The 27,133-nt window shown below is 39.6% G+C and overlaps 3 protein-coding genes across 5 annotated transcripts in view; 2 read left to right on the top strand and 1 right to left on the bottom strand.

The window, feature by feature from the left end:
- The first annotated feature begins 4,687 nt into the window (after positions 1-4,687).
- cldn2 (claudin 2) lies at positions 4,688-8,039 on the top strand. Its single transcript, XM_026373325.1, has 2 exons — positions 4,688-5,236; positions 6,698-8,039. The coding sequence occupies exon 2, from the start codon at positions 6,722-6,724 to the stop codon at positions 7,541-7,543; it is 822 nt and encodes a 273-aa protein (XP_026229110.1). The 5' UTR covers positions 4,688-5,236; positions 6,698-6,721; the 3' UTR covers positions 7,544-8,039.
- Positions 8,040-8,777: 738 nt separating this feature from the next.
- On the bottom strand, positions 8,778-15,038 carry rbm41 (RNA binding motif protein 41). 2 transcript variants are annotated; one of them, XR_003299672.1, is made up of 8 exons: positions 14,697-15,038; positions 13,367-13,483; positions 12,538-12,739; positions 12,052-12,256; positions 11,183-11,745; positions 10,183-10,330; positions 9,730-10,061; positions 8,778-9,331 (listed from the first exon to the last, which is right to left on the bottom strand). XR_003299672.1 is itself a non-coding variant. In XM_026373320.2 (7 exons), the coding sequence occupies exons 1-7, from the start codon at positions 14,771-14,773 to the stop codon at positions 9,922-9,924; spliced, it is 1,452 nt and encodes a 483-aa protein (XP_026229105.1). In that variant the 5' UTR covers positions 14,774-15,038; the 3' UTR covers positions 8,778-9,921. The 2 variants fall into 2 exon arrangements, 1 of the variants encoding a protein (XP_026229105.1); XM_026373320.2 differs by having other exon boundaries at positions 8,778-10,061.
- Positions 15,039-15,395: 357 nt separating this feature from the next.
- Positions 15,396-27,133, top strand: part of klf8 (Kruppel-like factor 8) — a 51,415-nt gene continuing 39,677 nt past the window's right edge. The window contains exon 1 of one of the 2 annotated variants that reach the window (XM_026373321.1): positions 15,396-16,472. In XM_026373321.1, coding sequence (XP_026229106.1) covers positions 16,446-16,472 — 27 coding nt within the window. In that variant the 5' untranslated portion in view covers positions 15,396-16,445. The remainder of the gene's footprint in view (positions 16,473-27,133) is intronic. The other variant, XM_026373322.1, reaches the window with a different exon arrangement.

Below are 27,133 nucleotides of genomic sequence, written 5' to 3'. Positions count from 1 at the left end.
TAAACATTGTTTCAGATATTTAAATCTTATTCTCAAATGTTCGAATCATATTTTTCAGTTTTAAAACCATATTTTCCCTCTTTCAACATGTATTTTCAAACATTCAGCTCCTGGTTTCAGTGTTTTTACTTATGATACTGTTTTCATCTCATAAAATGTTAGGATTGGTCTATGTGTCTCTAGACAAATCAACTTTCAAATCACAGGGATTGTTCAGCTTGTCCGTTCCTTTCAAAAATCCAAAGTAGAAAAGCACTTAATTATAATTAATTTTAATAAATTCATATCCATTAATGTGTTTCTAATTTTATAAAAATCATATTAGTAACTCTATATTAAACTATATACTGTATGATGTAAAAGGTGTTGCTCATCATGAATCCTGAGAGTTAATGCCTTTGACTGCTCTCATCAACCGTTTCCATTTGCAGCCACAGGAGGTAGCTGTTTTTTAACGAAAAAAAAAAAGCTCTGAAACTCCACTGAATGCTATTCTGCAAGTCCAGCACTCAAGTCATCAACTGATGGGTCTAATTTTCCTGCTGGAGTTAATAAAGAGGAAATGAGAATTAAAAGGAGCAACTGAGCAACAGATATAGAAATAATCATGTTGCTCCATGTCTGCTGGACATTCAAATAGGCAACAATTTATTTTACAAGTTCACAAAAACAAGTTTACAAGGCAATATACAAATGTTGTGCTTACAAAACGTTTACAAATGTTTTTAAAGCAGTTGTATGTTTTTTAAAGTTGTTTTAAGCAATCCACTGTGGAAATTGAGTTTTGCAACAACTTTGCAGTTTTTCTTTTCCCCACTAGAGGACGCAAGCCAATCTGACACACACTCTATTTGTCACATCTATCCATCACAACGGAGGGGGCATGGTAAAACTCTATTGCCCAAAATATAATTTTGATAAACATAGTCAAGGTAATAAAGACAATCAGTCTCTGTATATATCATTAATCTGGCATGGATTGGCACACCTGAAGCCATTGTGGATGATTGAGTACGGGAGTTGCGTTATGATGGAATACGACCTTTAATATTCAATGCTGTTATCATCTCATACTTGGTGTGTTAAAGTGTGTATGGTTTCCTCATCTGTGTGACAACAACATAGCACATCTTCATAATTGTCTTTTTTAACAAAACCTGAAAAACATGATATAAGAATTTATAAATGTAATTTGTATATGTAACAGGCTTGTATGTCAGATTCACTAAAATGTCCTGAAAATATTCTCTCCACCATCCAGCAGGTGTGTGTTTGTGAGTGCTAGGGATGTGTGGACTTCACTGGATAACAAGTGACCTGAGACTAACAGGTTGGCCCTACCTTGCAATGCTCAGAATAATAAGTGACACCAGATCAGCCACACCTTGAGGCTGGAAGACGATGATAAAGACTGACTGTGAAGTGAAATTTGTTGTTGTGTATGAAATTATTTTCAATTAATATTTATGAGATACATTTTGTACAAATAACCAATAAAATAAAGTTGTATTTAATAAAATGAAATAATAAGAATATACAACAATAAAAAAACACCAATGGTCTCTCTGTATATCTGGGACTATTTCATTTTGCTTTGTTCTTTGTCCCTTAGCTAACATCTAACTAAAGTTCGACATCTCCAATAGAAAACGGTAACTTAAGGATTTTCAATAACCCAACAACTCAGGTTGTCAGCTAACTCTTCAAACTTACACCTACTACTTGAAAACACTGGTCTCTTTATCTCCATCTAGTGACACAAGCTACAACCTACGTCTTCATCTCTCACTTTTGCTGTTTTTCAGCTTATAAATTTTGCTTTTCATCGACTCTCATTTTATTTTAGTTTGTACTTGCACCCTAAACATGTTAAAAGCTTTTTCCTAGACATATTTAACCAGCCTAACCAGACTAACCAGACACTCTCATTGGACACTGTCATGTCTACCTACCCTCAATGGATTAGAAAGACTACATGCTCTTCTTTGGATATTTCCAATGGGCTTTCAATGTAAAGGTTGTGCAAAATGTATTCAAAGGGTTTATCTAAAGTTGATATGGGGTACCTCTAAATTCTGTCAAGTCAATTCAAGAAGTCTTTTCTTGAATGACTGAGCTGTGGAGGACTAGAAACACAAAAAGACTTTGGAACACGTCTCTTTTCAGTGTGGACACAAGGACACGTGAAGACTGTGACTTAAGACATTGTGAATCAAACCTTTACTACCATTATAGACAGTAGAGTGCTTCTAACTGATGGGGAAGGAACGTCTCCATTTTAACAAGATAGTGCTCATGTGCACAGCCGGGCCCATAAAGAAATGGTTTTCCTAGATTGGTAGAAAAACCCAGCTGACGTGCAACTGGTTTGGAATGAGTGGTTCAGTAATTACATGGAGGAGTTCAGCTGTTTACATATTTTGGCCATGTCATGCCTATAAAGTTAGTCTGATTTTCACGATTTTGCACCATTTCCTTTCATTCATTCACAGTTACTGATTACAAGCCAGTAACAACCATGTATCAAGGGGTCACAGGATGACCTTAGCTGCCTCATTAATATGCAGTGTGTCTAGATAATGCCCCCTCTGTGGTTCATAATAATGGCTCAGTGTTTATGAGTGTGTGGACGTTACCCTCTCAGTCTGCTTCATAGGGGAAGTGACTGGATTACACTATAATCCCATTATGATGCTGCTACCATGTGAGGGCCAGTTGGAGGGATTAGAAAGCAAAGGCTCTGGCTTCAGGACCGGATCAGCAGCAAACAGTGTGAGTGCAACTATGGACACTTATTTCCACTCTAATGGCACAACTAAACTGTTTAGATGGCTTTGACAGACAAGGGAGGACAGCTGTCCTTACCTGGCATCTGGAGATGTACTCACATAGTGAGTATTATTGATCTTTATGATTTGATGCATTTGTTCTGATCTCTGCACCGGCAGTCTTTAAACTGGCACCTTAGCAAATATTTGATGGATGGCAACGTGAAAGTGGCAGCCAAGTTTGGTGTCAGCGTAGATGAGCTGTAAATTATAGTATAATATGGCAGGGTAAAAAAATAAAAAGGTTGACTATGGAGTCTTTAAAGTGCCATGAAAATAATTCTTCACATTTGTAGTTTTCATGTCATTTTACATTATTATTTCTTATACAAAAAAAAAAGATTAAATATATTTTTCTCACAGTAATTATAAGTCACACACAAATAAAATAAATAAATAAAAGGGCTCTACATTTCACCGTTCATCTCACGTTATTTATTTCCTGCTTTAACGCTAGTAGTTTATACTAGTAATACTAAGATTGAGACTGATCCCTCTTAAATAGTATATCCAAATGTAGTAGTTCATTATTAAACACTATTGCTGCTACACAATCCCCTCTACATAATCTCTGAATTAAAATATAAGAATCACGAACAACATCATCAAATTATACCACAGCATTTATAGTTGCAGTTATCCACATGGTCCTTTAGGTCAGCATCACAATGTTCCTGGGAAAGGTATAGGTGGCAATTAAATGTAAGGTTGTATAAAATAACTTTGTGTGCATGAGTAGCTTCTGTAAAGTGCTGTTCACCAGACAGACCCAGGCTAGGCGCAGACTTCAATAGACAAATTCAATAGATAAATTCAGACTACAATAGCTACAACTGTGGACACTGAACTCATATCCTCATTGCAGTTTTAAGAAACTTGTGGGTTTCAACAGCTAGCGAAGAGGAATTTACCTTCTAAATTATTATATTAGATTAACAGTCATTAGAGGATTTATGGTTTCTCCACAAGACTCATGGCCACGTGGGGAGAGCTTTGTAGCATTTTGATCATAAATATATGGGACTTTCCTAAAGATCAGAAGTAACAGTAAAACTCTGTCAGAAGCTCACAGTTCCTTGAGGATTATTTTAAGTTGTAGGAAACTGGCTAGTTGGTGGAAATCATCAAAAGCATGCATTTAATTCTAGGTCAGAATCACTAGAAAGCAAACCTCTAAATTACTGTCCACACCTTGTTAACCCAATTTATCTTTTAAATTTATCAGTTTACTCTTGTTAGACTGCTTCTTCATGATATCCCTTTAATCCAGGCTTATTTCAGCTAGACAATCAGCAGTGGAGTAATTTTACCTGTGCACTGAGATTATTTTGAACAATATCAACAGAATTAATAGAGTAACATAAATCTGAAGGATCTGTTTACCTTTAGCCCATCGTCTTTCTTCACCATCACCGTTTGTGTCACACAGTTGGAAATGCCCCCGTGGGAAAACCTATAAATAAAACGTGTAAAATAAAATGAAAAACAGAATTAAATTACATTAAAATAAAAACAAGCCTCAGGGTGGGTTATTTCATTGCTGATTTTAATTAAAAATACAAAAATGCTCATAAGCAGTTTTAGGGATTTGTGCAGAGTGAGCTGGGCTACTTTTCTATTAACATGAAAGGATGACTCTGTTCATAAGTGGGTAATATAGTGTGTGACGTTGACATTTTCCTCCTGACACATTTATTCTTTTACAGGGATGTGCTGAAGTTTTGAGTTTTGGGCTGAGCTGCTGCCGATGGTGTACAAAAGGTCTGTTTTGGACAAACAGCCGCTGAGAGAATGATTAACCTGGCTGGCAAAGAGGATGAGTGTGTCACTGTCAGAGTTGTCAGTGTCACTGTGTGTGTACATGACAGGAGGTGAAGGTCTGGATGAGGGGCAGAGATCTCACACTCAAACAAAGACAGCAGAACATCTCACCAACACAGAGACAGACAACATGCAGCAGCACTGACCCTGTCTAGTGTCTACTGTTCTGCATTATTGACGTTCTAAGGGGAGAGCCATCCGCAGCAGGCAAAATAGAAAACTCAAATGACTATATTTCTTCTTAAACGGCATTTGTTTTGAAAGCGTTTTTTGGCTCCCTTGGTCTAATGCAGCCAGCAGAGTAAGTGACATTTAAAGTAGAGCAGCAGCACAACAGCTGCGACTATGTCAGGGTCTCAGGAAGCAGTGCGACTCTGATACAGCAAGAGAAAGAAACATTTTTTCTAACCTACAAGCAGGAGGACATTTAACAGAAATACCAGTATAGACTACAATCGGAACAGATTACAGACTCTATTGTATCATCACTCTCTGGCTCCTCAACTTCAGCTCCTGCAACAGAAGAACATAATCAAATCTACGACTAGTCCAGTGCACGGCTCTTCCACAACCTGCGGCAATCTCAGGTAATGCATAAAAAGTGGTCTGTGTGTGTTTGTATGGCAAATAGTACTGAATTCGAGTGTATGAGGCATAAGCTGTAGACACAATAATTACTTTGAGTAGTTATGGCGCCATAAAGACGGATCTACTGGCTGTGAGCTGCCAGGTAGCAGTATTTGAATTATGTCAAGTAATCACTGGAGTTTGCAAATCAACCTAAGACGACTAACAGAGTTTAGAGTTAATAGAGTTAAGAAGCCAAATGAGCGGAAGGCGGACTGGTCAACAGCACGAGGAAATCTGGGAAACAATCTGGAAAATAATGAATCATTACAAGTATTGCACCAAGCCACAGCAAGAGGTCAGAAGCACAAACCACCCAAAAGTAATACAACAGTGTCAACATGTTATCACCAAATGCAACCTACAGCTGTGCAACTTGCAATGGGGACTTATTATTAACATTTTGTGATGTGTTAAAGTCGATTTATCCACTCAAACTACAATAAATGTGTGGTTTGAGTTGAGACATAGGAATCTTTGTGTTTGTGCAGTTGCGGACTTTGACACACTGAAAAGTAGGTGAATTTCCCAGACGCAAATCATCATATCTGAACACACTGTAAGGTCATTTGGATTATTTCATGTAATTACAGCTTAATTAAAGCTTATAGTGTTTTCAAGTCAGCTGTGACTGTCGTGTTGGACACCCACCCAAACTAGTCCCCTTTGGGTAATGATCATGTGTGTTTGGGATAATGGGGGTTTCCTGTAAAAGTCATTCAAACTGATGAACAAAATGGTCAAATAACTTAAAACGAGAATAAAAATTAATAACTTTAATTAGTTTTAGCGCTCACAGCTCCTTAGCTAGCTAGCTAGATACTTAACCGTAGTCTAAGTTTACTAACAATATAATTAAATAGCTCTTACATTTGTCTTGAAAATAAATTTTATCAGAAAACTAGAAGATAAATAAAAATATAACTAAATATAGTTTAGTTGTTTGTCGTAGCAGCAGCTAAATTACTAAATTAGCCCGCTTGACAGTTAAGCTAGCAGAGACAAAAACTAGCTAACCGCTATATGGTTATTTAGATTAGCTGAGCTAAATCTACAACTGCAATATAGCTACAAATTTAGTAAGTAATAAAATTTACATAACACAAAAACTAAATTTGGTAAATACCGGATGATAAACTGGACACAACAGAGCCTTGTTGATAGTTTTCTAGTGTCACATGTATTATTTATGTTAAAAGTTACTCACTTCTTCAGTGGATGATGGAACAAGTCAAACTTAGTGAAATTCATGCACTACTTGTAAATGTTTGACAACATTTTCTCATTTTAATCCGTGTATTTATCCCCCTTTCACATCACATGACATTATAAGTTTAAGATTGAAAAATAATATTTTTACATTCAAACATTCACATTAAAAAACACCTCACTTTGCTAAGTGTTTTGTTTTTTTTTTTTAGATCTCTCTAATCAGAGTTGTGGAAATGGCGTCAGCAGCTCTGGAGCTCATGGGCTTCTTTCTGGGACTCCTGGGGATGCTTGGTACCCTGGTCTCCACCGTGCTACCATACTGGCAGATTTCCGCTCACATTGGTTCAAACATTGTCACGGCGGTGGCCAACATGAGGGGCCTGTGGATGGAGTGTGTCTACCAGAGCACCGGGACCTTCCAGTGTGAGACCTACAACTCGATGCTGGCGCTGCCCTCTGACCTGCAGGCCTCTCGTGCCCTCATGGTGATCTCTCTCGTGCTGTCAGTCTTTGCCATTGCCCTGGCCGTCCTGGGGATGCAGTGCACTCTGTGCTTAGAGGGGTCGGGTTCGGTTAAGAGCCGCGTGGCAGGTACTGCTGGGTCCTTGTTCCTCGTTGCAGGCTTCCTGGCACTCATACCTGTGTCATGGACCACGCACGAGGTGGTCCAGACCTTTTACCGCCCAACTTTACCTGACAGCATGAAGTACGAGCTTGGGGAATGCCTGTATATTGGTCTTGCCTCTGCACTGATCTCCATACTGGGAGGCGGGATGCTGTGTGTATCATGCTTTGAGATGCAAGAAGGTGGCCGTGGGAGACGCCATGGTCGAGGGTATCCATATCCACTAGCAGGTGGTCTGTCAGCTACAGGGGAACGACTGACCTCACAGACATACCGCAACCCCACCCTTCAAGTGGGGGGTGTCAACACATCCCGCAGGGGGCAGACACTGATGCGCAGTACCAGTGGCAGCTCCCATTCAAGCATCCATGGAGTCCAGGGAGCCAAAAAGCCCACTGCAGCAGGATATGACATCACAGGATATGTCTGAGGTCACCGTCACTCCATCACACCTTTAAACGTTGCTCCCATTACCACCTATGTTCCATTATATATATTTGTATATTTGATCTAACTGAATGTTGCCATTATACACTTGGTGAAGCAACAAGACAATTAAAAATACTAATAAATAATAAAAATATTGAAATAAAAGTCAACAACATTACAAGAATGTAATTAGACAATACGTGGCTACTTTACTGAGGTATTTTCTAATTTTGTTTTTTACATGAGGTGAAATGTGGAGGGTTGTTTAAAGTGTCTAGGGTGAAAACAGGCTGTGGCATATTTGAATCTATAATCAAAATGTCCTCATATTCTTTATATGTGCTTTTTTTGATAACACAATCATTTGTCAGTGAAAAAAAGTCATAAATGTGCAAACTTTACACTTGACTGCCTCATGACAATTAAATGACATAAAACATGCCTGTGGTAACGGAGAGATTTAAGTTTGTACACAACTGAATATGTGTGAAACATTTGTGAAAAATTAAATGCATTTGAGTATGTTTATTGCCTTACTGACACACCAGTAAACACAGCTGAGAATCCCCGTTGATGTTATTTCCACATCCCATGTGTTTTTCAAGAAAGCTAATTACATTTCACAAATATAGTAAAGATGAAATACAGACGCTGTGTCTATATTTCGGTCCATAGAGCTACCCATCTGTAAAAAAGGCCAAACAGGTCAACTACAGTAGGTTTCACAATATTGGATATTCAATCCATAACAGTCCATGACAATAATGTGGGATGCATTTTCAGTACACAAAGCGTCTGTTTGTCATTTGTTTGTTTGCTATTGGTCAGTTTTTGTCTATTGGTCAGTCTAACCCCTTGTGTAGCATAATGAATGGTTACGCACGTTTCACTGACTGCTGCAACTATTTTGACCTGTCACAGCAGCACAGGTGCCATCATTAAAACTGATGCTTGTGCTCCATTTAAGTGTCCTAGAAAACCGTGACAAAGAGCCAGCATTCAACATTTCCAGCCAGTGTCAGTGTTATCAGTGACACTTATCTTCCCTTTCTGTTAAATGCAAACTTTATACTCTTAAAAAGGTGTACTTATGAACTTATAGAGCAGTGGGTTCCATACAAAGTCTGTTTGTCTGGTGTTTGAGCTGTTGTTTTTACAATCTGGAATCGGAAAAAGATCACAGCCCTGAACTGAGGGCAAACAGAAGATCAACACAAACAAACCTAAACTAACAAAGTCACCACTTCAGCCTGACCAAGGCGCAGTTTATGTTTAATCAACGGGTGGAACGTGAGACCAGACTACATGGGAAGTCTAGGTCAGTTTAGAGATATGATAGTTCACTGAGAGTGAATAGTGCTGCTCTCACATCATTTCAGCAGAAAGTAACAGAAATGCCACATAAAAAGACAAAAATGAATACTGTGCCCTTTTTCAAACAATCCTGAGTATTGTTTCATCAGAACATTATCTAAAACTAGATGGAGACCAGACTTCAACGTGTTAGGGATGTAATGAGACAATAATATGCTGCAGGTCGTCATGCTGGTCAAATTGTTCACAGGAACTGGCCACACTCCAAGGTCAGGCGGGGTCTCAAGTTTGTGGAAGGTTTTACCAGAATCTTTAGTCAGCAACAGACATTAAACAGCAACAGATAATAATGTGAGTCTCAAACGAACAAGAGGTGCTGCATTAGCAAACCATTTGTTTTCCTGGACTGAGGTTCTGTCCTGCGTTGTTGTCTGTAATTTGTTTAAGAAGATCAGAAATTCCAGATTACAGTCCCCTGCAGTCAAATGCAGAGATAAACAGGTCAGGGCTAACTCAAACATTTGACCGAAAGAACACTGTAGATAAACGGGACACAGGACACAGGCATACGTTAAGCTTGTGGGAAAGACAAATATCTTCCCAACATACAGTGGATGACCCTCAGCATTGCAGGACATCACAGTTCACAGTGTTAGGAGAGAAAAATAAACTTATGAGAGTTTCTCTGTGTGTTTCCAATGTTTGTTTTGATTTTTTCCAATTATCCATACAAAAACAGACAACTTGTGTCTGAACGGCTCCATCTAGCGTCCAAATGTAGAAAAGAAAATTTAAACTGAAAAGTTGCCAGAAAGTTTTCATTGACCTTCATACTGTATAATATTGCAGGGGAGGTGATCGACATGTGCATACCTCTTTATTGATTACTGTGAAGTCGGGGGAATCAGTGTCTGTCTGAACAGATCAACCAGCTGCTAATGATGATCACTTTATATCCTTTAGATTCAGAAAAAATCATAAATAAAAATCAATCACATTCATTTCATCCTGTTTTTTACACACTTGTCATGAATAAATATTCAGTTTTTTTTATTATTATTATTGTTATTTCTTCTCATCCTTCACTTCATTCTCCTTCTGTTTCTCCTCTTCCAGTCGCTCACGGCCAAACTCAACCACCAAAGGTTTCCCTAGCAACCGGTATCCATGGACCAATTGCAGGGCTTTTTGTGCTGTTTCAGCATCTGCCAAAAGAAAACAAATACACCTAATGTGTAAAATGTATAAAGGAAAGTACACAGCTCACTTTAGTGGTACATACACAAATTAATGTCTTTTGCTGAGTAAGTGCAAACTGTTTTTCACCTGACAGCGTGATGAAGGCCTGACCCTTCATCCTCCCAGTCAGTAGGCGGTAAACCACTGGGGGACCGTTCTCTGGCTCAAATCTAGAGAACAACGCCACCAGCTGCGCCACTGATGCTTGTGCACTGAGGTTCTTCACACACAGCACCTATAGTATATAAAACAAAAAAAAAAAGGAGTCACTGCAGGTGGGTCATGGAGTGGGTCTGCCCATTCTGTCTGCTCCCCTTATATACATATAGTGCTCTCTCACTCCTGGAAAGAAAGTGATTAACCTCATTTACTGAAATGGGGTAATTTACATGTCATACCACTGCAAACTCTTTATTTAGCTAATGTTATGAGGCAGTGGCTGTTTTTCCTTTTCATTTGACAGACTGAAACAAATCCAATTGATGAGTCAGTGATTCTGAAGAATCTTGACGGTTTTATTTATTTCATTTTAATTCCTAATTTTTAGGAGCATTAAGATGTTAAATACTGAATACTGAACTGCTGAGTGTCTGAGCCTGTTGCAAACACAGTTTTAAATCAGTGGCACTCTGTCTCTAATGCTTTTCCCACGAGGAAGGTTACTGCATTTTAATTGTCGAATGAGCTGTGCTAGTCTGAATAAATACTACATTTTATTACTAAATGGTGTGTAAAGTACATAGTGATATCAGCAGTGCCATATAAAACTGGATTTAAAATGAAAGTATAAACTCAGCTGTTACATAAATATACCACATATTGTGATAAAGTGCATACTTTCAGGTGATTTAATACCTCTTATTATAGCCATATCGAAGGGAAACACTAGCTGGTGGAGCACTGAGAGCAATTCTATTTTCTTTTTTTTTTCATGCATTAAGCAGTTTCTCAGGACTGGCTTTGACTGAGAGCTATTCCACTGACTGAATTACTAGCTTATAACAAACATCTGATAAGCTAACCAACAGAATCATCTTGTTCACACAGTAACTGAAACATTACAGCTGGTATTTGTAGAAGATGATACCTTGGAGGGTTTTCCTGGCTGGTAGTTTTTGAACCTTGAGATGCTCCGAACTGCTTCCTCAGACTCACAGTTATTCTGGATTTCTTCATCTGTAATTGTCTCAATCCTTCCTGTGACAGTCAGGGGTCCATCTGTTCCTGACTTCATCCCCTCACACAGACTGCCGATTGGCTGGCTTATAATTATCTTTGTTGGAGTCACTAAAGATGGATGCCCAGGTTTGTCCTGAGTGGGCTGCTGCTCTGAAATAGCTGTTCTTGACTCTGGCTGTCCTAATGATATACTGTTGTCACGCAGTGGTTCAGAATGATGCTCAGTGGTGCCTTCTGACTGGTCATGGTCTGTCTGTGAGTTCAGTAATTTGTCCTTGTCTCTCTCATTACAATTGTTTCGTGATTGGTGAGATACAGTTCTGTGTGTTGACAGGCGGGATGATGCAGCTGTGTTGCTTTCAACGTCCTGTGGTAAAACTTTCCGGCTTTCCTGGCTGAGAACATCTCTGTAGAGAGAGTCCATTGGGTCAGTAGATGATGCCCCCTGCTGGCCTTCCTGGTTGTCTTCATCTGTGGAGGGACATTCAACAAGATCCCATTTATTGTTAGATTTTGTCAACCCAGCCTGGTTTGATTTATTATTTCTGGTACTACTAAGTCTATATGCTAATTCAGGTATAATTTATCTTGTTTTGAAGCTTAACCTCTATAAGTATGAAAACTTTAGATCAAGTTGAAGACTGATAACTAGATAATGCACTTTCACGTATCTAGAAACGCCGTTCTAAAGCCGCATTGAAAGAAACTGTACATTCTGTCTATTAGTGCAGGCACATATACAACGCAGTTTTATTTAGATCGGCTAACACTCCATACCTCGATGGTAAAGCGCGGTGAGAAAACCCAGCCGGTCATTTCCCTGAAACAGAGCTTGTTCGATCTCCATCTCCCGGCGGGACAATGGCCGGCTGGCTGCGAAGCGCTGTGGGCGGGAAAGGAGTTCTGCCCTTGCTTCGATCTTGTCTCGGATCACTTGAAGGCGCTGCTGTCTCGCATGCGGAGCTGCACACACACCATGGGACTGTGAGAGAACAAAATCAGGGTCAGACATTAGCGTGCTGGATGAATTTTATAATGCCGTGTATGTTCCTGAAATTTGGCCCACAGAAGTAAATGAGTGTAAAATATATTAAACAACTAATCTGATTCACACAATGTATGTATTTTTCATCTGTTGATTAAATTCTGTCAATGTGTTACTTTTCTCCAAGAGAAAAGTGATTTAAAATGACAACAAACACATTATTTAATGAGTTATATTTATATGTGTGCAGCCAGCTCACTGTCTCCAGCAGGTTGTACCTTCTCCTCTGCCTCTGTTGCGTCTCTGCTCTGCCACAGCTGGATCTCAGCATCAGTGAGGCCCAGCTCCCGCAGGGTGGCCAGTTCCTTCTCCCCATCCTGCAGAACCTGGAACTGTGACAGGCTCCTCACTCCAGCTGCCTGCTCCCCAAACGGCCGATAGAGTGCTGCTGGGGCAAAGCACTGCTTCTTGGCTACACACCTATAAGACAGAATTTATTCCAGCAGGACTTTGGTTTGTACAGTACACAGTGTGCACATCATGCAGGATCAAACGCAGCCCTATCAAAGTTGTAGGTTTTAAAGACATGTTTGAAATTGCTTGGCCTAATTTCTGTTTTTGATATTTTACAATGAGAAATTACCTTTAAAAAAATGGCTAGGCAAGAACTGGCTGTCCTGAGGATTGAGTATAGAAAATCAGGCTGTCCTTGATAGTTTCAGAAGGTATATTATTTACTTCCTACTAGTATTATACTACTAATTTATGTTCCTTTTTACACTATCAGCTGTAAAGAGTCATAGAAAATTGTGCAAGAGTTTTGCCGGTACAGTCATCCAGTGGAAAATATTATATTATTAAATATTATAGAGTTGCGTGTCATCGGTACAGCAATGATCAACATGGATACAATGGTAATGATAATGCCAGCTGGCAGTACACAAAAGGCGGTCAGTGAATAAAAAACATATAAAACTGAACTGTGCTACACAATTTGATGTTTCCATCATTTAGATACTGAAAATTTGGAAAAAATATCCTCCATACATTATCATGTTATAGTTTTAATGTATCACCCATCTTTTGCAGATAAAAACATTTTCATACCGGTCTATGTCAACATTGGTGTGGAGCTGCTGCAGAAGGAGGCTGTGAAGCTGCCGCTGGCCCTCAGTCTCCTGCTCATCCAGCAGTGGGCCATCCTCACAGGATTGCCGGCTTACTCTGACAATTTTAACACAGGGAGGGACAGTTTAGACAACCTGTGGATTATATAACAGTAACTAAAGGGCACATCCAGCACTAGATCCTGTTATTTTGTAATAAAGCATTATTTTGTGGAAGCAAACAGCACTGGTGTAGTAATAGAAATACATAACTTTTGTGAGGCTAACTGGTTAATGGTTTATGTAATCATCTAGAAACGCCAGAGAATAGCAAAACAATTGCAATGCCAATTTAATGAAACATAAGCTGCTACAAATAAAACTCAATTCAAATTTCTGACAATCCCCTGAATACTAATAATAAATATATCTATGCTTGTTTTGAAAAGTGACTTAACTACCCAAGTGCATAAGCTATACATTTAAACTAGTTCTGCCTGGACCTGGTACAGCAGTAAAATGCATCCTGATGACTGTAACACAGGTGCTAACAGTTTATAAAGGTCATAATAATATAAATAATATATCACAGAGGCGATTTTTATATATATAACATTTTTACTTTTAATGTTTTCATTACATTTGTGTACATTTATATTTTTGTATATTTACTTTTGCGTACGGTTGAATGCAAGACTTAATGATGTTTGATTTTTTTTTATATTAATTTATGTAAAATCCATGTGTTACTTTTATGTTAGTTATGAACCGAAAATTCTCCCACCACCGTTAAAAATACATTTACTGTAAGCGTAAGCGTTAAATATATTTTTTCAAGTCACTCTAATATTAGCCTCGGTGGAGGTCTAACGTTATAAACCACCTAAAGTGTTTTCTGAGAGACATGACAGTGAGCTAACGTAGCTAATTTATTCCAGCCAGCGTTTATTAACTCTTCGTTTGGTTTATTTCCCTGCAATAACCGAGCGGTAAATGTGAGACCTCTACGACAAGGACACTAGTTAAGGTTGCATTAAGAATGCAAAAAAGTTTAACGCATTTTAAATCTTAAACCTATAAACATAACAGCTAAAGCGTTTATTGGAGCCAGTGACAGCAGCTAATGCTAGCTTGGTTGGCTTTAGCTATCTCCATGACAACAGCGGCGCTTGAAGTACCGAATTATCGACGTTAAAGGTCCGTGATGATTTTAAACTGGTATTTTCTGGTAACAGCAGAGTCAAACCAGATTTTAAGCCAAATTCTTTTGGTTCAAATGCCACAGCGTTTAATTACTGCTAAGTAAGTGTCTGACAACAAAGTAGTGTTACCTTTTCATGCTTCCGCTTTTTTTGTATTTCCAGTTCCGACGTGTGGAATCATGGGAAATGTAGGAGAGTCCGGACATAAAGTAAAAAAAAATAAAACAAAACAAAACAAACAAACAAACAAAAAACTATGCAATGTTTCCTAAATTTGATCAAGACAATTATACTTGAGCGTTTAGGGAAGGAAAATATAGTCATGAGTGATGAAAGAAATTATAACAATTAAAAAAAAAAGAGCTATATATGGCAACCAGATTGCTTTTTCCATCTCTTTTGCTATATCTTGTATTAATTTCAGTGACATTAACGAAACATATTCTATTTTTAATGACTTCGTTGTCACGACAAAAAAAAAAAAAAAAAGCGAATAAAACAAAATAAAACGCAACAGAAAAACAAAACAAAAAGATAAATGTATTAGATTGTTGTTATTTTTTAAATGTGCGACGGCTGAGTGTATAATAAATAATTGGTGTATTGTTTTATTGCAGATTTTATTCATTACAAAGGAGGAACTTGTATCACTCACTGTTGTTGTGGGCGGCACACTCGTAACCATGGTGACCGTACACAACAAAGATGGCGTCGGCTGTGTAGCCTCAACATACCTTGAATATATTGCATAAGTTATAGCTTAATGATTTTTAAACTCATGACAAAAATGAGATAAAATGTAATATATAAAAACTAGACTAACAATAATAATAAATGTGAAGTATGTTATTAGGCTTAGGGTTGACATTAAAACAAAATCAACAATCAGTAGGATGATTTTTTTTCCCCATCTATAGATATACGCCCTAATTTGCTGCATGCATTTCTCTTGTGTATATTCTGTTGAACTATACTTCTTAAGAAAGCGGAACCAAAAAACAAATAAATAAACATGTGCCACGCCCCCTTTCAAACTGAGGGTGTGGTCATAGTCATGTGTGATATCATCTTTGACTCACCTTAGTCCATCTGAGCTGTTCTATATTCATTAAACGTAATGCTGCAAAATATTCAATACACCCCTCCCAACTAAACCACCCAGCTTAAGTGTCCTCAATTAGCCCGCTCGCTGACGTCAGCAAGGTGACATGTGTGCCTCCCTTCACCATCTCTGAGCAATAAGCTGCTTGCTTCTGCACCATGGCATTCCTAGATAGGGGTTCATGGATGCAAGGGGAGCAGCGATGCTTGCATTCAGCTCAGTTTTCCCATGCATCGGTGCGCGGTTGTGCTGCCGCCGCTGCTGCTGCTGCTGCTGCTCTCCTCACAGCCGCCTGCCTGCAGTCGGTGTCAGGTCGCCGGCAGCTCACTCAGCCCCGCTCCGCTCCTCTGCAGGGCTGCAGGGCTGCGCAGCTCCTGACTGACAGAGAGATGAGGGGTGGGGACGCAGGGTGGGGTCACAAGCAGGGAGAGGCGGAGGAGGAAAAGGCAGAGAGAGAGAGCCCAGCCCTTGAATGCACGGCAACAACACGCCGACAGAGAGAGAGGGAGAGACACAGAGAGACTGGCTGTTTTTTGGGGGGAGCAAAGGGAACCTTCGACGCTGCGGATATGAACTGAAAAGAAACACTGGAAGAGGCAGGGATCGTGTATCTAAATCCCCAACATTTAGTGTAAAGGTGGAAAACTAGTGCCCCCTAAACCCTCATATCTCCCTACCAGTTCTTATTCAGATACAGCTACACCCAAAGCCCCGAGCGACCCCCTCCTGCTCCTGCTGCTCCACCCCTCCGCCGCTGCACCGCTCCGGCAACCGAGATGCACACGGAGACCCGTAACAAGAAAGTAAGTGCACGTTATTGACTTTGCCCTGGCCAATGAGAAACAAAAAAGACATCTACCTGTGTGGACGATCTGCCTATACACAAGCAGAGTTGACATTGTCAGCTCAACATGTGCCAAATATGAATGTCAGCGAGTCTGTATGTGTGTGTCTCTAACAGCCAGTTGCAAGTGCATCCGTGCAGGCGAGCAGTTTATTTTGCAATTAGTGGAAGAGTTTTGTAACAGCGACCTCAGTGCATTGCAAGAGCATCATGCTGAGATCACTGTCATTTCCACGATCAGCACGGAAACCTGTCTATCTGTGGATTTCTCTCTCTCTCTCTCTCTCTCTCTGTCTCTGTGTGTGAAGGGTTAGTTCAGGTTCAATTTGAAACGCTGTGTGATCTGTGTGAGGCAGGAAGGAAACGGAAGGCAGAAACTGCAGCTTGCAGGACACCATCTTAGCTTTTAAAGGGCCAGCAGCCTCTTTTCAAACACAAACACACAACCTTTGGAGGCAGCTAGGTGCACTGCCTCCAGCTCCAGTCTGCAAAGGGGCCCTGCTGCCGACTTGTGCCTTTAAATGAGCCTTGTTTCAACAGAGTGTGTTTATCTGTCAGTTCAGCTGGCAGCATGTTCAAAAGTGAATTTAACCTGACGTGTGTGTGTGTGTGTGTGTGTGTGTGTGTGTGTGTGTGTGTGTGTGTGTGTGTGTGTGTGTACAGTCCTGTTATGTTATGGGATAGAGAGCTGGGGGCCAACACCTGTATCTTCACTGCACCTCAGCTCCACATCTGCCAATTTACAGAATGACCATATTCTTCGGTGAAGAAGTGAATTTGCAACGACAGCCAGTAATGACAATTCAAATAAGAGCAAACAAATCTGCCTTGTTCTTGCTATTTGAAAATTAGTTTTGTTCTATTTATCTGTGTACTTAGTTTTTACTTCTCTCCGCATCAAAGCAATCGTGACATTACATCCTGTTTCAGTGTGGAGTGGGGAGCAGTTTCGTTTATCTCAAGGCTTGTCACATCTAGACCTTTAGGACTACTAACAATTATTTTGATAATTGATTAGTCTGTTGTCCATGTTTCACTTAATTAATTGGTTTTCTTTATTTATTTTCAGTTTCCAAAGTGACTGCTTCAAGGAGCTTGATTTGTCAAAGCCAAACCTAGAGATGTTCTAGGGCTTCATAAACGATGTTACAGTTAGTTATCAAAATACTTTATTTATTAATTGAATAAGTGGTTATTGGTTATTTAAAAAATGGTTTCAGCCCGACAGGTCTTGAATTATTTACAGAATCCTACTTGCATACCAGGAAGATGGTTTGTTCTTGATAACTATCACATTCAAGTGGCACTTCCTACATCTTTTTTATTTCATTCCATTTTAGGAAATGTTTATATTTTGTTAATCATGCTGAGACAAAAACATTGTAATCATTTAATACATGCACTATGCACTTGCCAAAATCTGCATTTGTAGGATGATCAGCAGACTGTTAAAATCTTTACATTTAAAAACTTTATCAGGAAGGTATTCTTACCAAGGTAATTTGGCTTTAAATTTGAATAATCAACTATATGATCAACTTTTTTGCTTTCTTGGCCGCCACCCTCTTTCCACTGAACTTCTCTAAGAAGAGCTGAATGGTGGATTAGCATAGCTTGGTTACTGTACCCAGGTTGGGTGTCTGTTTTTTGCACCAAATCTGCATCAATGGTCAAAGTGCTTTGGGCCCCAGAGCAAACATGGGACTGCTTTGCTCATTGAAGGACTTTTTACTGAAAGAGTAAACCAATAGATGTATGCAGATCATGTCTGTAGCCTTGTAACTAAAGAAAACCGCTTTTACCTCCATACCATATAACCATGCTATTTTAACATTAACCACAGTAAATACTTTCCATCCCATCCACACTGCTGTTGCTATAACTTCCTTTGTACAGTCATAATTAGCATATGCATTATACAGAAAATGAACATTACTGCATGTCTATAACCCAGGCAATGCAAATGAAGCACAGCATCTGAGTCACAATCACCTCATTTGCCAAATACAGTAAATCTGCTGGAATCTGCAGCCAGCAGCAACACTTATACTCACTAGGCTTTAAAAACAGTGAAAAAGGTGTTAGCAGAGCACGGGCATAATTATAATTGCTGATTGCTTGAATTGCTGATGTTTTTCTGCGTTTGTAACATGTTATTCAGAAAAATATTTAAAGCAGCAGGAGGCAGCAAAAATACTGCTTCAGTTATGAGAAACACTGAAAATGGTGCAAACATTTGAATTTGTAGTGCATATGTGTTTGCATGTACTTTATAACTGAGGTCAGTGCTGTGTTATTTGGTGCATTTCGATGAAGTGGGACTGTAATGTTGTTCTTATCTCGGTTCCATAAGGGACACATGTTGGACTGTGTCCAAATTACATTCAATCAAATTGGGTCAAGTAGAGTTGCCTTCTGTTGCTTGGGTTTTAGACCTGTGGGTCTGATACCTTGGGTGGATCAGCTGATCTCAGCTGATCTTATGTTGTGACATAATAATCACTGATGAAAAAAGTGTTCTTGAGCCAGAAAGGGAACATAAACTGTAAAAAAGCAGATAAAATGTACTTGGTAATTGTGTTGGTAGTGTCACCTCATTTGGGTCTATTCACATTTTCAGTCAAACTTTCTACTCTGTAGTTATTTCTTTCATAGCTAATGCACACTGCCTGATTTTTTCTCTGTTTATTTTAAACAAACAAGACACGTGTTGAATGTATAAAGAGCTTCACAACGAGTTTGATGCTTTTAGTGCATCTAAAAGCGTCATGACCTGTAATGAGAACAGTTAAATACAGTGTATGTTACATTCGTGACCTGATATGTGCTATGAAAGCAGACATTTATTACTCAGTCGTAATATTGCTACTTTAGGCTGTATGAGCCGTCAATTGTTTAGACATAAAAAATGAGTGTAATTTTACAAGTAACTGCAGGTAGGAGACGTGTATTGCACCTCACAGTAATGGAAGTGAATAACAGAGTGTAAAATGTTGATGATATTATATACTTATCATAGTAGCTGAATGTGGCAACACCGTCAGAGCTCCTTCATCCTTTATTACTGTGTTTTTACTTTTACCTTTGAAACTGATAATTATTTTTTGACGCTGTGGGAATGGAAATCAATTTCATCTCATCATAGTTAAAGGTGGCGTGATATTTGTAGTTAACTGATAGCAGTGCACTGGTTTTGCACCACAGAGGCACAACTTGGGTGTGTTTGTGTGTTGTAATGTGTGTATTCAGGATCAGCTGGTCTGAAGAAGTGAGACCATGGCCAGCCATACATTCCTGGGCAGGGCATCGGCAACAGTGCCCTTGAATACAAAGTCTGCTGGTGTGTGTGTGTGTGTGTGTGTGAGAGAGAGAGAGAGAGAGAGAGCAAGAATGAGAGCCGATGCCACACAGGCAATGATTAACTATACTGAACAAAGTTTGATCAAACTGCTGAGATTGTGGATATGTATCCCCTTCCGCAATACACTTACTAACATATTTACACACACACACCCCTCCCTAAGTTGTCAGGGTGACATGGATGGTGAGGGGGCCCAGAATCAGCCAGTTGTTGCAGGCATGTCACCATAGCCTTCTAAGTTCAGTTAAAATAGCTGTTAACCAAGCAGAAGTTCTTTCAACCGAGCTTTTCTATATTTCATAAATGAGAAAAAACATATTTTTTGCCATCCTATCAACATGTGGAACATTGCCAACTGCACTGAACTTTGTACCAATGAATTGTGTATCAAACAACTCAACTAACTGGTGGTTTTAGAAGTTTTATTTCATTATGTACACGTCTATGTGCAACCACTGGTTTCAATTAATTTGAGTGCATACAATTGTTGGAATTATGATGCAAAATGATCTTTTACAATAAGCCATTAATTTCATCTTTATTCTAGTGTTTGTTCTTGGTTGCACTTTTGACTCATGGCAGGTACACCTGATGTAAAAGCTAGCAAATCCAAAGATTGCAGAGAGGACACTAATGCATAAAAGCTACTGCTTCAATCAGCTGTTCATGCACCATAGAGTCAATTTTGCGCCACCACACCATTAGTTTTTTGAAGAGGAAAGACTGTGGTTTGAGAATCTAGCACGAGTTCCTTTAAAAAATACGCTGTAGTTTCACATTTTCTAAGCAGAGGCAAATGTGAGCCTTGTACCTTTCGGGAAATGTAGAAAAACCCCTAACTGAACCAGAAGTAGGTGAGGCAATAATTTAAGGGAAAGTAGGTGGTCTAAAATATAACACCTGATCACAAAAAGGGGCTTGGCGAGTGTTGGATGTCATAAATTGATTTTTTGTAATGAAGCAGAAGTATCAAGGGGTGCATTTGCAATTTAAAGGCACCTGTGACCTGGAGATTAGGACTCTCATGCTCCGCTGGCTGAGCTAAGGGCGCTCTAATAAATGTGCTGTAAGTGTTTTCCAGGTGGTGAGGATGTGTCAGAGCTAACCGGCTCACTGCACTCTTCCATTTTCCATTTTATGTGATGCTCTTATTCAGAGTAATTCATGTCGTGTGTAGCCGTACAATAAGCTTCAGGTCCTCAATCACCAACATTAAAAGCGACAAGGGATGAGTGCAAAGGAGTGGATGACAGCGTGCTGACAGAAATGTCTCTGTGGCCACCAGATGAAATGGAGAGGTGTCACAAAGAAATAGAATTGCTGGAAAAGAGAGCAGAGGAGACGCACTGACGTGTTCCCTCATGGAAGCTTGTTTCAGCCGTATTGTGTTCATGTCTCTGGCGGTGAACTGGTTAGTTGGCCAGCTGGCTGCCTGACTGCGTGTATGTGTGAGTGTGCATGAGACAGATGAGATAAATGAGTTTGAGGTATGAATACACGGTGTGAGGAATGGACTGGGCGCATAAGGGCCATCGCAAGGGTCATTGCAGGCGAGTGGCGTTTTGCTCTGGTCATTCAGTCAGTGAATCACTGAGAATTAATGGGAAGCAGGTAGTCTCGAGAGCAGAAGTCAGATCTGTGTTTTTCTTGTCCACATTCCACTACACAGTCAAACAGAGCTCCACAGAAGTGCAATTTTTCATGTCTTCCTAGGAACTCACAGTGACCTATAATGAAATACACACAAATATACAGAAGTCGGAGAGGAAAATGTCAAATAAACAAGATGCTAGTGTTATGTGAGATGGTGAAATATGTGCTAGATCCAAACATTTCATATTTGTCTTCCATTATTTATGATGTCATTGTTTGTGTCTCTTAGTTTCAGTTAATGGAAATCATATTGTGACAGCAATTTCTGTGTTTTAGTCAGTAGCAACAACAATCATAAATTTGCATTTGTCCCTTTAATGTTTCAACATGTTCCAGTGCATGAAGTCGGCTCTGTAAAAGTGTTTTTTAGAAGTGGGTGTGGAAAAACTTGATTGACCTGCACAAAGCATTCAACACCTGGGATGAACCAGAACAGGCCTGGACTGCAATCAGGCCTTATTGCCTGGCATGTCAGTTCAGGGCTATTTCTTATAACTACTGTTCTTGTTCCCAAAAGAGATGAGACTGTTGCTGTCACATACTGAATGTATATGTTTGAGGATCCACATACTGTGTAGCTGTAGCTAGGACAGATGATTCAATTCATCATATTCAGGTGGGACAACATAATAACCTATGCTAAGTTGGTCCACTGTACCTTGAAGTGTCAAATGAAGGCTTGACAGAGTTTCTTGCCCTGAATTCAGCATGGCATTGCAAGGGGGGAAACAGAGTTGTTGTTGGTGTCACTGTGTCTTTTTTTTTTCTTCTTCTGTGTTTGCTGGGCAGCCTTGCTTGGGCTGGCCTGCCCCAGGGCTTTAGGGCTATTTATAGAGACACGACACCGTTTATATGGAGAAGGCAGAGCAGAGCGGAGCTGGCTGATTCTCTTGTCATGATACCAGAATTCAACCCTGGACACCATTACTAACTTTAATATCCAAACAGCTTGTCTACTACAAATACCACGGAGAGGAACCATCAAGCAAAGTGTGTCCATTCTAAAACCACCTCTGCAGAGTGTTTTTATAAAGCTGTGGAGCTTTAATTTGGTTTGTCAATAAAGTATCCCATCTCTCCTATCATCTTTTTTGGTTACCAGCTTGTACTTCACAGTGGAGTTAACCACAAACAAATCACAAAGCCACATGGAAATGTGGGTTAGATTTCCTCAATTTAATTAGTAATTAGTTTTATTAATATCAAGAGATTTCTCAAACCTATTCCTTGTTTCCCTTGTTATGTTATGAAATAAATACTCTGCTTTAATTTACGAGGTTAAGTGTGGCATTAGCCATTACAGCAATTTTCTTACACACACACACACACACACACACACACACGCACACACACACAGACACACACACACAGACACACATTTTTGGGGCTTATAAATTATGGAAAAAGTGACTTAGAAGCAGTTGTATGGCCAAGTGTAGTCTAAGGTAAAGAAGAATGCTTTCACATTATCTAGTTAGCTCAAGAAGACTTGGTTGGAGATAGGTATGTCAGGAGATGGCTCCATTAATGTAAATACAGATGCTTCACAATAGTAGAACCAGGTCACTGGTGTTTATTAATGACGTGACTGCTGCTAAAAGCATTATGATGAATCCTGACATGTAAGGGCTATAGTCTGTGTTCAGATTCAGCCGAATGCTGCACAACTGATAGGATGTGACTTAATATTGCAGATAAACAATGACCCAAAACATACAGCAAAAGCTTCCCAAATATTTCTTAAGGCAAAAAAAATGGGATTTTCTTTGTTGGCCAAGTCAGTCACCTGATCTCAACCCAACAGAGCGTGCTTTTTACTTACTGTAAGACCGACGAAGGAGCCACAAACAAACAGCAGCTGAAGGCAGCTGCAGTACAGGCCTCTCAAGGGAAGAAACGCAGCATTGGGCCATGTCCATGGGTTCAAGACTTCATGCAGTTACGGCCAAAAAAAAAAGGACTGAAGGCAATCCTTGTGTTTGTAATTATGTTAGTTTGTTCCATTATTTTTGAGACTCCAAAAATAGGTGTTTGTTTGTTCCATTACTTATTAAACTGAGTGTTAAAGACACATTTCAGAATTATTATTATAATTTGATAATTAATAAGACCTAATTAATTCATCAAAAAAGTGGCACAAGTGTGAAAGAAGTGGCTACCGATCACATGACATTGTGGTTTGAGAATTTTTCCCATGAAGATCCGTTAAATTGAATTTTCTTTGGAGTTAACTGCCTATTAATCAGAATAAATGGCTGGCTTGGCTGGATAAAAGCTGTTAACAGACATAGAACTGGCAGCTGTTTGTGAATGACTTGCGACTCTATCTTCTTCTTTTTTCTTTCTATATTTAACCGGCCGTTCTGTCACTAACGTGACAAGAAAAATTAAGATGATGGAGGAGATATGGAAATGGAGAAAAGAGGGTTGTGGTTGTAGGAGTTTGGGATGTGTGTGTGTGTGAGTATAAACAAGTGCCGATGAGCACATCCAAACGCAGTTTCTTGGAACAGCTTGGCCAGCACAGTAGCCATCTGTGTTGACTATACATTGAAGTGACAGTTTAACTCTGTCCGTCCTAATGTGCTAGTCTGTCATCCGTGTATGTTTCTTGATTCTGGTAACATCTTAGTTCTGCAGGTTTCCATATGTTCATTCGGAACAAACTGTAAATGTGAAACTCAACACTTCCTGGAGGCTACTCACGGCCACAATAGAGAAATAAACACAAAAACCGACCTAAATCACTGCACTCTGCTCCACCTTCTCTCTGCTCTGCTCTGCTCTGCTACTGTCCAGTCCTTCAGGTATTAGTTATTATTGAATCACAAGAAATACCAACTGCTACAGAACGTACCAGCTAAGCAGAAATAATTAGCCTCAGTCAAAGCCAGGTTGTTCAGTGAATCTGGGTCACAGGGTCACAGAAACCATTGGCAGCACCGCTTCACATTGAAATATGCTTTGGAACGTATTTCAACAGCAGATGATTATCAGACAAAAGGTGGATTGACATCTTTTTTTCAAGTTGTCATACTGAAAGTAAACAATTGTGACTACGCTTGATGTACACATCAACTGTTTACTTTAAATGTTAGAGATTTCTGCCACTGTTTAATGACCTGATGGTGGTGTAGAGGTCACACACTCACACAAACTGAAGGAATCAGGGTACTGTATAAATACATATTTGTATATTGTCCTGGGATTAGGTTAGTAGTAGTAGTGTGCAGAAGTGTGTATTTTTGTGGTTACTGCTTAAGGCTTAATTTGAGCTTTGGTAATTTTTTCTCTGGTCCTTGCTGCTGGTCTCAGTCACTGTCAACAGGCTGACGGTGTCTTTATGGAGTTAAAGGTTAGATTAGGTTGTTTAAGCGAGCTGCTAGTTCACTCACTAGTTTTCTAACAGTTTTATTGACCTGTGCGCCGTCATTTACTAGTTTACTGACTGACTGAGTGTGAAAGTGCAGCTGTACATAGAAGACTATCACACAGATTAAGATCTGTAGGTTGTATTGCGTGTGTGTTTACCTGTGTCAGCTGTACTTTGTTTTTGGTGCTAATTGGCAAACATGACCTATGACAAATGAACCAGAAACTGAACTTGATCTTGAAATGTCTCAGTGCTCTAAAAGAACCTCTCCTCTATTGTTCAGGCTGCTCCTTGTCATTTTGTTGGCTAGCTGGTTTGTTGGGTAGTGGCCTGTGTCAGAGCCGTTAATAACATCTATCTTTTCTTGTCCTTCTCTGCTTTCTGCATGGGATTAATGCACGTTTACAATTTACGGTTACATGGTTCACTTGCTATATTCTGCATTATACTATGCTATATTATACTATATACTATATCTGTTTTAAAACATTTCATCCACACAAAGTAGTCCACTCTAGGTGTTTAGTAGTAGTATTTTTTGGATCTGTTGGAAGATAACAATATTTAGACAAACAAGCAATGTAAATAGGCGACCTCAAATCACTTGCGTAAATCAGTCAGAGGAGGAGGATTTGTGTGAATTCCACTGTTGTAGTTTGAAACCATGCAAAGTTTCCAGCCCGCCTACTGCACTTCCAAAGAACTCTGACAGGTAACGCACAAGCACGCACACATACCTCTGAAGCCCACAGTATTTATAGTGTATAATATCATCTGCACTGCTATTCAAACAAAACAGCACATTTGAATATACACCTCTCATTTGATGTGAAGAAATATAACATATATCACAATTTTATGACATTTTATGAACCAAACAATTTAATCATTCCTCTGGTATTTAAAAACACTGTCTCACCGACAATCTATAGCACATTGTATTTCCTGCCTGGCAGTGTTAGTGTAATTACCTGAAGTTACCTGGCGATAATTCAGCTAATAGAACACCAATACACAACCCATGGGCATAATGACTACCACACACAGCTGCCATTTCATAATGTCCAGGCACATATTGACAATTCGCTTTGTGGTACTGTTGAAAAGTTGGAAAGTGGAATTGATTCAAGCTCAAAACTGTAAGTGTGGAATTTACAAAAAGAAGGAGCTTGGTGTTTATGTAAGAAGATTGCTCAGCAACTAGAATTTAGATGTCTCTCCTTTTTTTTTGCTAAGGAAAAAAGAGAGGAAGCTCGGGCTCTGGATGTTCAAGTGAGAGGAAGTGTGTGTGTGGGTTCATTATTGGAGGCTTGATTGTAGCTGAATGTGTGCTTCTAGTGGGAATGTGTGACTGTGAATTATGTGAATGAGTGTGTGTGGTGTGGAGGGAGAGTGATGAGGGGTGGGGCTAGTGTAGTGTGTGCATATGTGTGTGTGTGTGTGCATTTGCATGCACATGTACACACTTTTTTTTTTTCCAGTGGGCTTGTGTGAATGTTTGCCACATGCCAGTGTGCATGCCTGTGTTGACATGCTTGTGTAGCTGTGTTTGTGTGTACGCGTTTCTGTCGTGCGTGTGTGTGAGGATATTGGCCGTGTCACCTCATATTAGGGCTTGATGTGGTGGTGGTGGTGGTGGTGAAGAGTGACCCCCTACCAACCGAGCTACAGTCATTAACAGGGGCAAAGAATCCTGTCGCCATGGTAACCATGGCCATGCTGCCAAAACGGCCACAATGAAAAGAAAAGGAGATGTGGGAGGGGTATGAGAGGGTGGGGGGAGGGAATGGGGTGATGGTGGTGGTGTGGGTGTGTCTGAAAAGGGTGTGTGTGTGTGTGTGTGTGTGTGTATGTTAGAGATAAAGGTTATGGGAATGATGGCGAGAGACAGAGGCAGATGATCAGATAGTCAGGTCACACTTTCTGAAACGAACAAACTCAAACGCACACATTTGCACGATTTCTTGGGAAAATGATACTGATCTTATACAACAAATTGTTCTTATGGAAGAATTCCTGTTTACTTTCACACCAGCGCACCCACTTGAGATTGAACTGGAGGTGGAGAAGGGTTAAAAGTTGTGGGCTGATCGTTAGCACATGACCACAGCAGGTTTCTGTCCTCATTATACAGGGGATAATACCACACACACAAATAAAAGCCTCTGTGTTTTCAATGTAACGTCATAAGTGTTTTTACATCAGTAAGGCTGGCTTTTTGTTGCAAAACCAA

Source organism: Anabas testudineus, chromosome 14 (genome assembly GCF_900324465.2).
Source record: "Anabas testudineus chromosome 14, fAnaTes1.2, whole genome shotgun sequence".
Taxonomy (NCBI): domain Eukaryota; kingdom Metazoa; phylum Chordata; class Actinopteri; order Anabantiformes; family Anabantidae; genus Anabas; species Anabas testudineus.
This window is presented reverse-complemented; position numbering and strand designations above follow the sequence as displayed.

What these genes read in the sequence shown, in the direction of transcription:
- cldn2 (XM_026373325.1), top strand. Translation starts at nt 6,722, where the DNA reads ATGGCGTCAGCAGCTCTGGAGCTCATGGGCTTCTTTCTGGGACTCCTG.
- rbm41 (XM_026373320.2), bottom strand. Translation starts at nt 14,773, where the DNA reads ATGTCCGGACTCTCCTACATTTCCCATGATTCCACACGTCGGAACTGG. An exon ending in AAAAGCGGAAGCATGAAAAG is followed by an intron (nt 13,484 to 14,696) that starts GTAACACTACTT and finishes TAAAATTGTCAG; the next exon opens with AGTAAGCCGGCAATCCTGTG. An exon ending in ACCAATGTTGACATAGACCG is followed by an intron (nt 12,740 to 13,366) that starts GTATGAAAATGT and finishes TCTGTCTTATAG; the next exon opens with GTGTGTAGCCAAGAAGCAGT.